General features: G+C 55.0%; 2 protein-coding genes across 2 annotated transcripts in view; one reads left to right on the top strand and one right to left on the bottom strand.

The window, feature by feature from the left end:
* The window catches only part of LOC106733748 (uncharacterized), a 2,161-nt gene extending 455 nt beyond the window's left edge, over positions 1 to 1,706 (top strand). The window contains exons 2-3 of the mRNA XM_014583780.1: positions 994 to 1,169; positions 1,304 to 1,706. Of these exons, the coding sequence (XP_014439266.1) occupies positions 994 to 1,169; positions 1,304 to 1,451 (324 nt within the window). The 3' untranslated portion in view covers positions 1,452 to 1,706. The remainder of the gene's footprint in view (positions 1 to 993; positions 1,170 to 1,303) is intronic.
* A 1,683-nt stretch (positions 1,707 to 3,389) lies between these two features.
* PPY (pancreatic polypeptide) lies at positions 3,390 to 4,979 on the bottom strand. Its single transcript, XM_006167377.2, has 4 exons — positions 4,922 to 4,979; positions 4,000 to 4,190; positions 3,709 to 3,777; positions 3,390 to 3,534 (listed from the first exon to the last, which is right to left on the bottom strand). Exons 2-4 carry the CDS (start codon positions 4,188 to 4,190, stop codon positions 3,510 to 3,512), a joined length of 285 nt encoding a protein of 94 aa, XP_006167439.1. The 5' UTR covers positions 4,922 to 4,979; the 3' UTR covers positions 3,390 to 3,509.
* Between the last annotated feature and the right edge of the window lie 5,984 nt (positions 4,980 to 10,963).

Below are 10,963 nucleotides of genomic sequence, written 5' to 3'. Positions count from 1 at the left end.
TTCCTGTAACTGTTAGTTACTCATTTAACATGTACTACAGAGCACGTACTTAGTGCTAGTAATGCTGGAAAGTGCTGGGGCTGGGTTGCAATTTTTTTAAAAAGAAGTATTTATTTCATTTCATTTATTATCTTTTTTTAATTTCTTAAATTTAACTTTATTTATTTTAATTTGACCAGAGAGGGACAGAGCGAGAGCGAGAGCGAGAGAGAGAGAGATGGGGGTAGAAAGTAAGAAACCAAGCCACCAGGTTCAGGACTCGAACCGTGGTTGGTCGTGTGGGAGTCCTGCGTTCTTAACCACCATGTCACTTGTCAGCCCCATTTATTATCATTTTTTAATTTGACCAGAGAGAGGCAGAGAGGGAAAGTCAGAAAGCAAGCTGCCAGATTCAGGACTTGAACCATGGTCAACGATGTGAGAGTTCAGTGCCTTAACCACCACACCACCTGCTGGCCCCATGGGATGCAATTTTAAATAGGGCTGTCAGGGTGGGACCCATTTAGGAGGCAAATTTTGAGCAGATTCCCAAAGGAAGAGGAGCTGGCCCTAAGGATGTCTGGAGGAAGAGTGTTCCAAGCAGGAAACAGCATGTCTGGTGTTTTTGAGGAATAGCAAGGAGGCAGCAGAGGCTGGAAGGGGTGCGCAAGGAGATTGCGGGAGTGGTCAGCGAGGTTAGGGGGTTGACCAACGGTTCTCTGCTGTCCTGACGGGTCCGTCTTAACGCGGCTCCCTGTCTGGTTCTGCCTCGGTGCTCGCTTCCTGTGCATCGCTGTGCATGCGCACCCAGGTGTGCACCATCCTTCCTGGGCACCAGACTGTCCCTCACCGGGCGCTCGTGCACCTGTGTGTCCCAGGGCAGACAAGGCCTGGGAGCAACATCAGCTTTCCTATCTGGTCAAGAGGCTGCAAGACCGGGTCTCGGCGCCGCAAGCGACCCAGACACGGCGTCACGTGACAGCCCTGCGGCTCTGTCTGCCCCGCCCCTTCCAGACTCCGGCTCTGCGCTGCGCGTGCGCACTGGCCCTGGTGTGCTTTGCGTCGCTGCTGCTGCGGCCGGAGAGCGCATTTGGGGAGGAGCTGCAAAGGCAGCAGCTCCCCAAGCCCAGGGCGGCAAATTGGCTGGCGAACTTAGGCCATATCAACAAGTACATAGAAAAGCTCTTTAAGTACGTGGGCCGGCGGAGGACGCGAGGGAGGGAGGAAAGGAGGGTGTGGGGAAGAACACGACGCCACCTGGGAACCTCCCCATCCCCCCGCGCGAATCGCTGCCCCATGATCCCTGCAAGCACCTGTTCCCCAGCCCGAAGAAATCTAAAATCCAAAAAACCTCGAACGCCACGAAACTCCCTCCACTGAACACAAAGAACCCCCTTCCACCCAACGCCACCAAACCCCAGCCGGTGAACGCCGTGGAACCGCGACCATCGACCTCCCAGGGCCCCAGGTAGGAGCGCCTGGACACTGCTGCCGCTGGGTCAGGAGCCTCGGAACTGGGGGCAGCTTGGGTGGGAACACAAGGGAGCTCCCGGAAGTCGAAGGAGACACCAGGGCCCCAGGGACTTCCTTTCCCAGGCTGGGCCTTGACCTCATTCAGATGCCTGACCCAGCTCTTGCAGCCCACCCACTTTTTTATGTTGTGAGTGGGGCCTCAATCCGCCCGACCCCTACCCCTCCATGAGAACAATAAAGAGAAACAAAATCTCTGTGGCTTTTGTCATTTTTATATGCTGGGTGGTGGTGGGGATTTGTCCTTGATGGGAGAAAAGGGACCCTAGAGTCTGCTGTGAGAGAAACCTCAGCTGCAGGCTCTCCACTGTCTTTCTCTGCAACCCACCCACCTCCCCCATCCACCACCAGGGGGTGGGAGCTCTAACCCACTGGAGAGCAGGAGGGAGAGAGCCACCTCAGCAACCTCGACAGACCGGCTTCAGCCCCCGCCCCACCCCCTGTCAAGTTTCTGTACAGAAGTACCAGCCTCGGCTGCCAGTGTTGGCACAGGAGCAGGCAGAGGTGCGCTGCCCCTCAGGGCAGGCCTTTGCCTCTGGGCCCTCTCTGCAGAGAAGGGGAGGAGCCTATCCCTAGCTCGGTCTGTCCCCAGAAGCTAGGTGTGACCTGTCCCCAGAAGCTGGTTGTGACCGAGGCACTCTCCTCTGGGAGCCCAAGGCCTCTTCCATGATCCAACTATCACACCCAGATGTGTCCCAAGCAGGGTCCTTATTCCTGCCCCTGGGAAGTGTCCACACCTCTCTCCATTCAGAACCCGCCCCCTCAGTCTCTAGCAAACATGCTGAAACTTCAGGCTTTGTCCAAACAAGCTCTGGTTTTTAGCCCCCTAGCCAGGTGCCCTCAGATTTAAGAGCCAGCCTGCACAGAGCACTTGCCTAGTGGCTGCATTTTCTAGAAGCCTTGTGCCTTTTAGGGCCCCGTTCCACTTCCAGATAATTCATGTGGGGAAACAGGATTGTGGGATCATGGCCATGAGGCCAGTGCAGGGTGCTGAGCCCAGGAAAGTGGACTCTCCAGGCCCACCCCTGCAGGCTGAGCAGGTGGGAGAGGTGGGAGAAGTCACTCTGGGAACCAGAAAGGAGTCTCATTTTCACCCTTCCTGCTCTCATGACTGTCCCTTCTCCACAGGTGCCTCCAGCCCCAGGAGAGGGGGAGAGAGACGAACTCTCTCCCTCCCATTTTATACACACCAAACCCATCTCCACCTTCCCGGGGCAGGATCCAGGTCCTCACCCTCCCAGAGATGGGATAGTAGAATCCAGATTGGACTCCTGGACGTGGCTGGGGCTTTTGGCTAATCTGGCTTCCTCTTAGAAAGTCCTGTGCCCCTGCAGCTGCCCCTCCTGCAGCAGCTTGAGTCCCTCCTGTGCCCAGGAGTTCACTCCCTCTCCGGAAAAACCTCTCCAGGTGTCTGGAGAGCTGCTCTGAGACCACCTAATGCAGCGGCGACTGCCTTGGCACCAGGGGCGTTCCTCTGGGCTGGGCCGTTGCCCCTGTCCCCATGCACAGGACACCCTGGTATAGATTAGTACCCCACGGACTGCCTAAGCTACAGGAAAGCATTGGCCGGAGGGCATCTGGGGACAGAGTTGTCCTCAGGCTGGTGATCAGGAAGGTCTAGAGTGCTGAAACGGCAGAACTGAGCTCAAGAACGCCTCTTCGCTGACTTGATCAGTAGCCGTGGGGGAGTCCCTGCCTTCATCTGGGCCACAACTTGTTTCTCTATGAAGTAGAGAAGATGAACCGAGCGGCTCTGATGACCCACGGAGGCTCAGAAACCTTAACAATGGCCCCTGTCTCCCTCTTCCTCCCTACCCTCCCCCTCTGTCCTGTGAGTCTGGGCTGCTCCCACCAGGGGTCCACAGACACACGAGGGAGGCTGTGACTTTGACTTGCTTTATTTAGCCAATATGGGAGCAAGGAGTGGGCTGTGGCCAGAGCCAAGGGAGCAGAGGGGAGAGCCGGCTGGCACTGCCATGGAGCCTAGGTGGGAGGTGGCATTACATGTCTATCGGGCTGAGCTCCCTGTGAAGAGAAGGTGGAACGTGACAGTAGGAAGGGGTGGTCCTGCCCTCAGGAGCCCTCAGGGCAGCCCTGGGCCCCTGTTACTCCCCTGACACCCCTCTCCCATTGTTTCAGGGCCCCCTCCCCACATTTCAGTCCCAGGGTGCCAACAGTCTTGGCAAAGAACCAGCTCACCTGGTGGCAGCGTTGGGGGAGCCCCACTCCAAGAAGTGCAGCGTGTCCTCTTTGTCTCTTTTCCCATACCTGGGAAGGAGAGGGAGCGCTGTGTCCAGGTGCAGCTCACCTGCCTCCTACCTGATCTTGGGCTCCGTCTTGCCCCAGGGCACACGGGCCAGGCAGGGTCAGTGAAGATGCTCTGTATTTCCTAGAGCAGGCAGGGAAGGGGCTGGGCAGGGGTGGGAATGGAGGGGCGGCCAGGAGGGCAGAGTGGGCTCAGGGCCAGGAGCCAGGCTCTCCCCCACACACCTGGGTCTGGTCAGCATATTGATGTATCTGCGGAGCTCAGCCGCATACTGGGCCATCTGCTCCGGCGTGGCATTGTCCCCTGGGTACACGGGCTCCAGCGGAGCTCCCTGGGCACCCAGCAGCGGTTGCAGCAACAGAGCCACACAGGCGGACAGGAGCAGCAGAGAGAGGCAGCGGCGGGCGGCAGCCATCTGAGGAGACAGAGCTGAGTCCAGTCTGCAGAGCCTCCATGCGGGGAGCCGGGCCCCCCTGCCAGCCCGTTAGCCCATCACCAAGTTCCTCAAGCCAGGAGACGGGGCAGAGCAAAGGGCCTCCCGAGCACCCCACCTCCTAGACACTGCCCTGGAGAGCATGGACAGCCCCCTGTGAGCAGCCAGGTAGCCAGGGCCCAGCCAGGTAGAAAGTGTAGCAGAGACATGGGGAGGACATGGGGGCCTGGGATACAGGACACATGGTCTCCGGGACCTGGTACTCTGGGGCAGCAGAGGTGGGGCAGGGGTGGAGAAGGGGCTGGTGGGAAGTAGGGGAGTGGGATGCAGAACAAACTTGCGAACCAAAGGACAGACATCCATGGCCTTGTGGGTCTAGCACCTGTCCCGGAAATGGACGCAGACACAGTCCTGGAGAAGACGCTATTGCTGTGTCACCCGGACAGACTGGCACACACAGTGGTCCCAATTGCTCACAAGGTCGCAATCACACCTTCGTGTTCACGGCCTCTCTGTCTCTGACACGCTCTCCCACTCTCTCTGTCAGTGACTGTTCTTCCCGTGCGACAGGTTTGCCCAGGTGCAGAGTCAGGCCAGGCAGGACCTCAGGCCTCCTGAGCCCTCAGCCCTACAAACACCAACTTTCCTCTATCCCAGCCCCAAGCCCCAGCCCTAGGGAGGCACAGAGCCCAGGGCCAGCTGAGCTCACTTACCCTGAGTCCTGAGTGAGTGGTATTGGACCAAGCGGGCGCCAGCCTCAGGCTAGATGGGTCCCCCTGTCCCTTTATAGTCCTCAGCCCCCCAGAGTCCCCGCCTCCTGTCAGCCTCTCTCGTTCCCCAGCCCTCACCCCTCCTCCCACCTTCTACTCGCTGCTACTGCCAGCGCTGGCTCCAGGAATGGGAGGGGGACAGGGCAGCGCTGTGGGTGCCAGACTAGCAGCTTAACGGATAAAACTGGACCTGGACCACAGCAGAAATCTCCAGTGGGCCTCATCCCCAAGGCCCCTTCCACCTTTGGGTGCCAGAGCAGGCTTGGGTCAAGACCGGGGTCTGGAACTCCAGGGTGGCCGAAAGGTTCTGGTCAAAGGCCTCAGGACAGCGTCCCAAGGATCAACCTGATTCATTAAGTGGATTCCTTTGAGGTAGAGGATTGAGCTTCAGCTCCAAGCCCCCAGGGATGAAGGATGGAAAGCAGGCCTGCCTATCCGGTCTGCAGCTAGAAGCAAGGTTTGGAATGGGGTGGGGGCCGGCTCCTCAGGCAATGGGGAGAGAAGTGAGACCCAGGTGTGGAGAAACCTGTTTGGGGGGTCCTCAGGATACAGAGTGAGAATGGATGTGCCTGGGTTCAGAGGCAAAGGCGGGGTGCCTGGTTCTGTCCCACTCCAGACCTTCCCAGAGTCCCCATTCCAGGGAGAGTGATGAAACAGCTTCCTTAAAAGCCTCAAATCCTCCAAATGCTCCTAGTTCAGTCGCCTCACTGAATCCCCAGGACAACTCAATTTACGGATTCAGAAATAAAAATCTGCTCAAAGACATTCAGTCCCTGGCCCCAGACCACATAGTACTTGGGAGGTGCAGGGTTTGAAACAAAGTCCGAACCCAAGCCCTTGTGCCCTAAGGGACTGCCAAGGCGCCGCTGTCATTTCTCCCTTGTTGGCTGAGAAACGTGGCAGGAACTTACTCAGGATCTCTGGCTGCCTGGGGCTCACATTCTGGCTTGGAGTCTCAGCCCACTAATCCCGCCACAGCCGGAGCAGGAGCTTCTGGTCTTTTTCCTTCCCATTTTCCTTCTCCAACCCTGGCCCCTCCCCAGTTCAGGTCAAGGAACAGTAACAGTCTGAACGACACGTTGTTGCCAGAGCAAAGAACCTCTCCCCTGAGGTTCTGTTGCCGCAGATCAAGTGTCAGGGTGACAGAGGAGGGCACTGGCTGGAGTGGCAGTGTTATCGTGGTCATCTACGTGGGGGCTCTGAGGTCAGCCAGGCCGGGGTCCGAGTCCTGGCTCTGCCTCTGGCTCACCGTGAGCCTGAGAAAGTAGCTCCTTCAGCCTCTCTGAGCTTCCATTGCCTTCTCTGTAAAATGGAACTTGTGGTTCCCCACCTCAAGGTAAGGATAATAAAGGAAGGCTCAAGAAACGTCAGTGTTCGCCGCGTATCTCTGAATTCTGAGCTGGTAACAAGAATGATAATATCTCACCCGAAGAAAACGTACATTCCTCAAGGCAAATGTGGAGGCTGTTCTTTCTCAGCAAGTCTTGCCCCTTCTATGGGCCAGGATTTCCAATGTGAGAAACCAGGGAGGTGGCCTGGTGGCTGGTCTCAGGCGGGCTTCCAGCAATGCCAGCAGAGGCTACAGAGTGCCACCAGAGGGCGCCAGGTTCCAGGCTTCCGGAAGTTGAGGGGTCTGGGAATCTCACAGGACCACAGCCTGGTGGGTATCCTTCTACCCAGTTCAGGACCCAGCCCCAGCAGACAGCTGATGGCTCTGGGGATTGGGTCAGGTGCCAGGGTCATTTGTAGTTCTGTCCTGTGACTGAGGCGAACCAGGTGTCATTGCTTAAGAAATAGCAGGCACTCCACAAGTATCAGTCGGACCTGTAGCTTGCTTGCTTTTTACTTTTTTTTTCCTTTGCAAATAACAGATTGCTCTTCTGGGTCCTTCCAGGGATGTCATGACAATCAAGGAGGAAGAGGGAGGGGATGTGCTTCCTGAACTGAATGGCCCTGTCCAGGACACGGCGGTGGTTCCCGCTCAGCTTCACGTGTCCTACAATGCTGGCCGAGGAGCCTGCCTCAAGAGGGCACCGTTTTTATATACCTGCAGGTGCACTCAGTGAAGATGGTGGGGATCCCTGTCCCCCTGGCCAGCCCCATGCCCTCCAGGACCGGCAGGGCTGGAGATTGAGTGGGCACTTGATAAGGAGACCCGGACAGGAAGGCCCAGCAGCACTGGGTCACAAGGTGAATGAAAGCAGGTGAAGGAGCAGAGGGACGGCCCCACATCCATGCCTACAACAGCAGGAGTGTGGGCAGCACCACGTGCTGCATCCCAACCCCCCGTAACCTCAGTCCCCGCTGCTTTCAGTCATTTATCACGTCAGCTGCCTGGGGGTGGAGCGGGAGGAGGTGAAGAAGCAAGGACTGTGCAGGGGGTTCAAAGCCCAGTGAGGAGCTTCGGTGACATTTTGGAAGATGAGGACACTGAAGTACAGGATGGAGAAGGGACAGGCCGTGTTCACCCAGTGAACCACAGCAGCCATGGCCATCCCTCACTCGGGACTTGAGAATCTTCCTCACAGATTTTTCTTGTTTTGTTTTGTGTTGTGTTGTGTTGCTTTAAGAGAGATTTTTGCTATAGGGCTTGTGTGCTCACTGGAGAGGCACAGAGAGAGACAGAGATAAAGTGAGAAATCACCTGCAAGGGATCGGGAGGATGGCCACGCTGCAATCCCTTCTGCATTCTCCTCTCAGGATTCGGGGTTCAGGGCATGCATGTACATGCACCCAGCATAAGTTGTTTATTTATTTATTTTTTTGAGAGGTTTTTGCTATAGGGTGCATGTGCTCATGAGAAAGACAAAAGACAAAAAAGACAAAAGCGAGAAATCACCCCCCAGGGGGGGATGGCCATGTCGCAATCCCTTCTCCATTCTCCCCTCAGGATCTTGGGCACGCTTGCACACATGTCCGGCGCAAGTTTAAGCCACTGGGTCTGGGACTCGAAACATGGTCGACTACATGGGAACCCAGTGACATAGCCATTACACTAACTGCTGGTCTCAACCTGACATAAGTTTTAAGCCACCGGGTCCAGGACTTGAACTGCATTCAACTATGTGTGAGTCCAGCGATGTAACCATTATGCCATTGGCTGGTCCCCCCACAGGTCGTTTTATTAGCACCCTTTGTTACCCTGTGAGGGAGGCAGGGTAGCACATGTGTAACCCTTGTAAACCTGGAGTTCCACGGGGCTCAGGTTCCAAGTGGCGTTGCATTCAAGAAAAAAACAACCAGGGAACCAGCAGTTAGCGTAATGGCTATGTCGCTGGACTCCCATGTAGTCGACCGCGGTTCGCGTCCCGGACCCGGTGGCTTAGAACTCACGCCGGGCACATGTGTGTGCGTGCCCAAGATCCCAAGAGGAGAATGGAGGAGAAGGGATTGTGGCGTGACCATCCCCCCTGGGGGGTGATTTCTCGCTTTCTGTCTCTCTGTCTCTCTCTGTCTGTCTGGCGAGCACACGTGCCCTACAGTGAAAAATCTCTCACAAAAAAAAAAAAAAAAAAAAAGAAAAGAAAAAAAAGAAAGAAAAAAACAACCAAAAGGAACAAAAAGGGATTCCACTTGTAATTCCCACTCATTAAGGGACATCACACATATCTTGCTGTCAACAGCAAGCTTACTAAACTCTTCAAGCCAAGAAAGGCCCGGAACAGATCCTTCTCTGACATCCCTTAGAAGGAACCACCCTTCTGACACCTTGATTTCAGACTTCTAACCTCATTGTTAAACTACCCAGTTTGGGATATTTTGTTACAGCGGCCCCAGCAAACTAATACAGTCCAATCTCCACTTGGTACTTGGAATACTCTGAGGGAGCCAGCTACCATGTAAGGCCATCTATCCCCTGCATATATTGGAGAGGCCACATGTAGGTACGATGGTCAAGGGCCTCAGCGGAACTCCCAGCCCACAGCCAGAACCACTGTCCAGACACATGAGCAAGCCTTCTCGGGCATCAGCCCAGAGGAGGCTTCAGATGGCCCAGCCCCAGCCAAACTCTGGCTGTCACGGTGTATGAGACTCCAGTAAGAACTGCCGATGGCCAGGTAGTGGAAGGGCAGTGACACAACCGGCATAGGCCCTGGGACCTCCCTGAGCTGCACATGTGTGCCCATGATCTGGGTCGGCTGAAACTAGGGGTGGACTGCAGTGTGAAAGCTCCGCCCCTGCTCTCTCTCTCTCTCTCTCTCTCTCTCATGCGTGTACATGTGTGCAAGAAATAAATAAATAAACTTTAAAAAAGGGAGAGAGCTGCCTTGAGTCCTTCCCAGTTCTGACCTGCAAAATCATGAGTGAAACCTGACAGTTGTCTCAGCCTGCTATGTTTTAGGGTAACTTATTCCACACATGGTAACCAGAATGCCTGCTCTTTCCCCTTCCTCCCTTGCCATGGGCCAGAACACAGACGTGGTAGCACGTCGTCTTAACCCTGTAGATGCGGGTGAAGGGAAGGCAAGGAATAGGGGCCTAGTGCTCAGATGCCGTCGTGGAGCAGAGCGGCCATCACATTTCATGTAAGAGAGGAACACGCTTCCATGTTATTTAAACCACTGTTCATTACATCTCTGTTTTTTATTTAAAAGAAAAAAAAAAAGCTAAACTGGGTCAGTCAGTGACATTGTGGTTGAAGCAGCTGGATCCCACAGGGCTCACTACACAGTTCAAGTCCTGGACCTGGCAGCCTGACACCCGTGTGCGTGTGTGTGTGTGTGTGTGTACCCCAAATCCCAAGAGGAGAATGGAGAAGTGATTGCAGCATGGCTATCTTCCTAGGGGATGCTTTGTCACTTTCTGTTTCTTTCTCTCCAGCAAGTGCATGTGCCCCATAGAAAAACAAAATGATGGGTATAAAATACAGAGCTCGGGGCTGGCAGGTGGCATGGTGGTTAAGGGCAATGGACCCCCACATGGCCAACCACGATTCGAGTCCTGGACCTGGCAGCTTGCTTTCTCATTTTCCCTCTCCCTTTCTCTCTCTTTCTCTGGTCACATTAAAATGAATAAATAAATAAAGTAATTCTTTTTAAAAAAAAAAACGCAGAGCTCAGTGTCTAGCACATAAGTAAACCTTTTTTAAAGTAGCTAGTGCCATCGTCATCATTATTATTCCATCTAAGGTTCTTCTGGTTCTAACACTGGTTGAGTCTGGCCAGCAGTGAGGTCATCACCTGTTCGACACACTCGAAATGAACATGAGATGAGCCCGCGTCACTGATGGTCAACCAGACATGCCAAGCCGGGCAGAAATTGCCTGTGGACATGTATAATTCATACTGGGTCTCTCTTCCATTAGCTTCCAATTGACCAAAGCTCTCCCCAGTGGACCAGACAGGGAACCAGGGACACGTCACACACATACATCCCGCACTCCCCAACCACACCACGAACCAAAGCTCACAGCAGCCACCGGCCCTGGGCGAGGGCATGGGATCTAGCTAGGGAAGTCGGGGCAAATGGAGTGGAAAGCGGGGCTCAGATAACGACACTACAGTCAGAGAAACTAACTCCACCCTGAGAAATCAAGAATGGCTTCTAGGAGGAGGTGACCAACTACCCTGAATGTGTTTTCCAGGCTGAAGAGAGTAAGAGTTCTGCAGATGAGAAGAGTAGCCTGTGCAAATTTACAGAGCATCACGTCCACTTAGCCCAAGACTTACACCAGGCCCTGGAGCGGCCTCCTCTGCCTCACCCTTCAGGCCCTACTTGGAGCAGCAGAGAAGGATTCATGCCCGAGGCCCATGTTCCTAGGGCAGCTTGTGTTCAAGCAAGGGTCTCCCCTGTGACCAAGGCAAACTTGATTTTAGAGTCTTCTGTTCTCCCAACTGCAAATAGTCCCAAGTGGTCCCTGCCCTCTGCAGTGGTGGCACCCAGCCAGCCTATCCTTCATACCCTCTCTGGGACCAGGGTTTTGGACTCAGCAAGATTCTCTCTCTCATCCCCCAGGCTCCTGCCTTGAGCTTGCGCAGGTCCTGC

Source organism: Tupaia chinensis, unplaced genomic scaffold, assembly GCF_000334495.1.
Source record: "Tupaia chinensis unplaced genomic scaffold, TupChi_1.0 Scaffold144741_1, whole genome shotgun sequence".
Lineage (NCBI taxonomy): Eukaryota > Metazoa > Chordata > Mammalia > Scandentia > Tupaiidae > Tupaia > Tupaia belangeri.
Note: the sequence above shows the minus strand (reverse complement) of the source record. Positions and strands in the feature narration are given on the sequence as shown.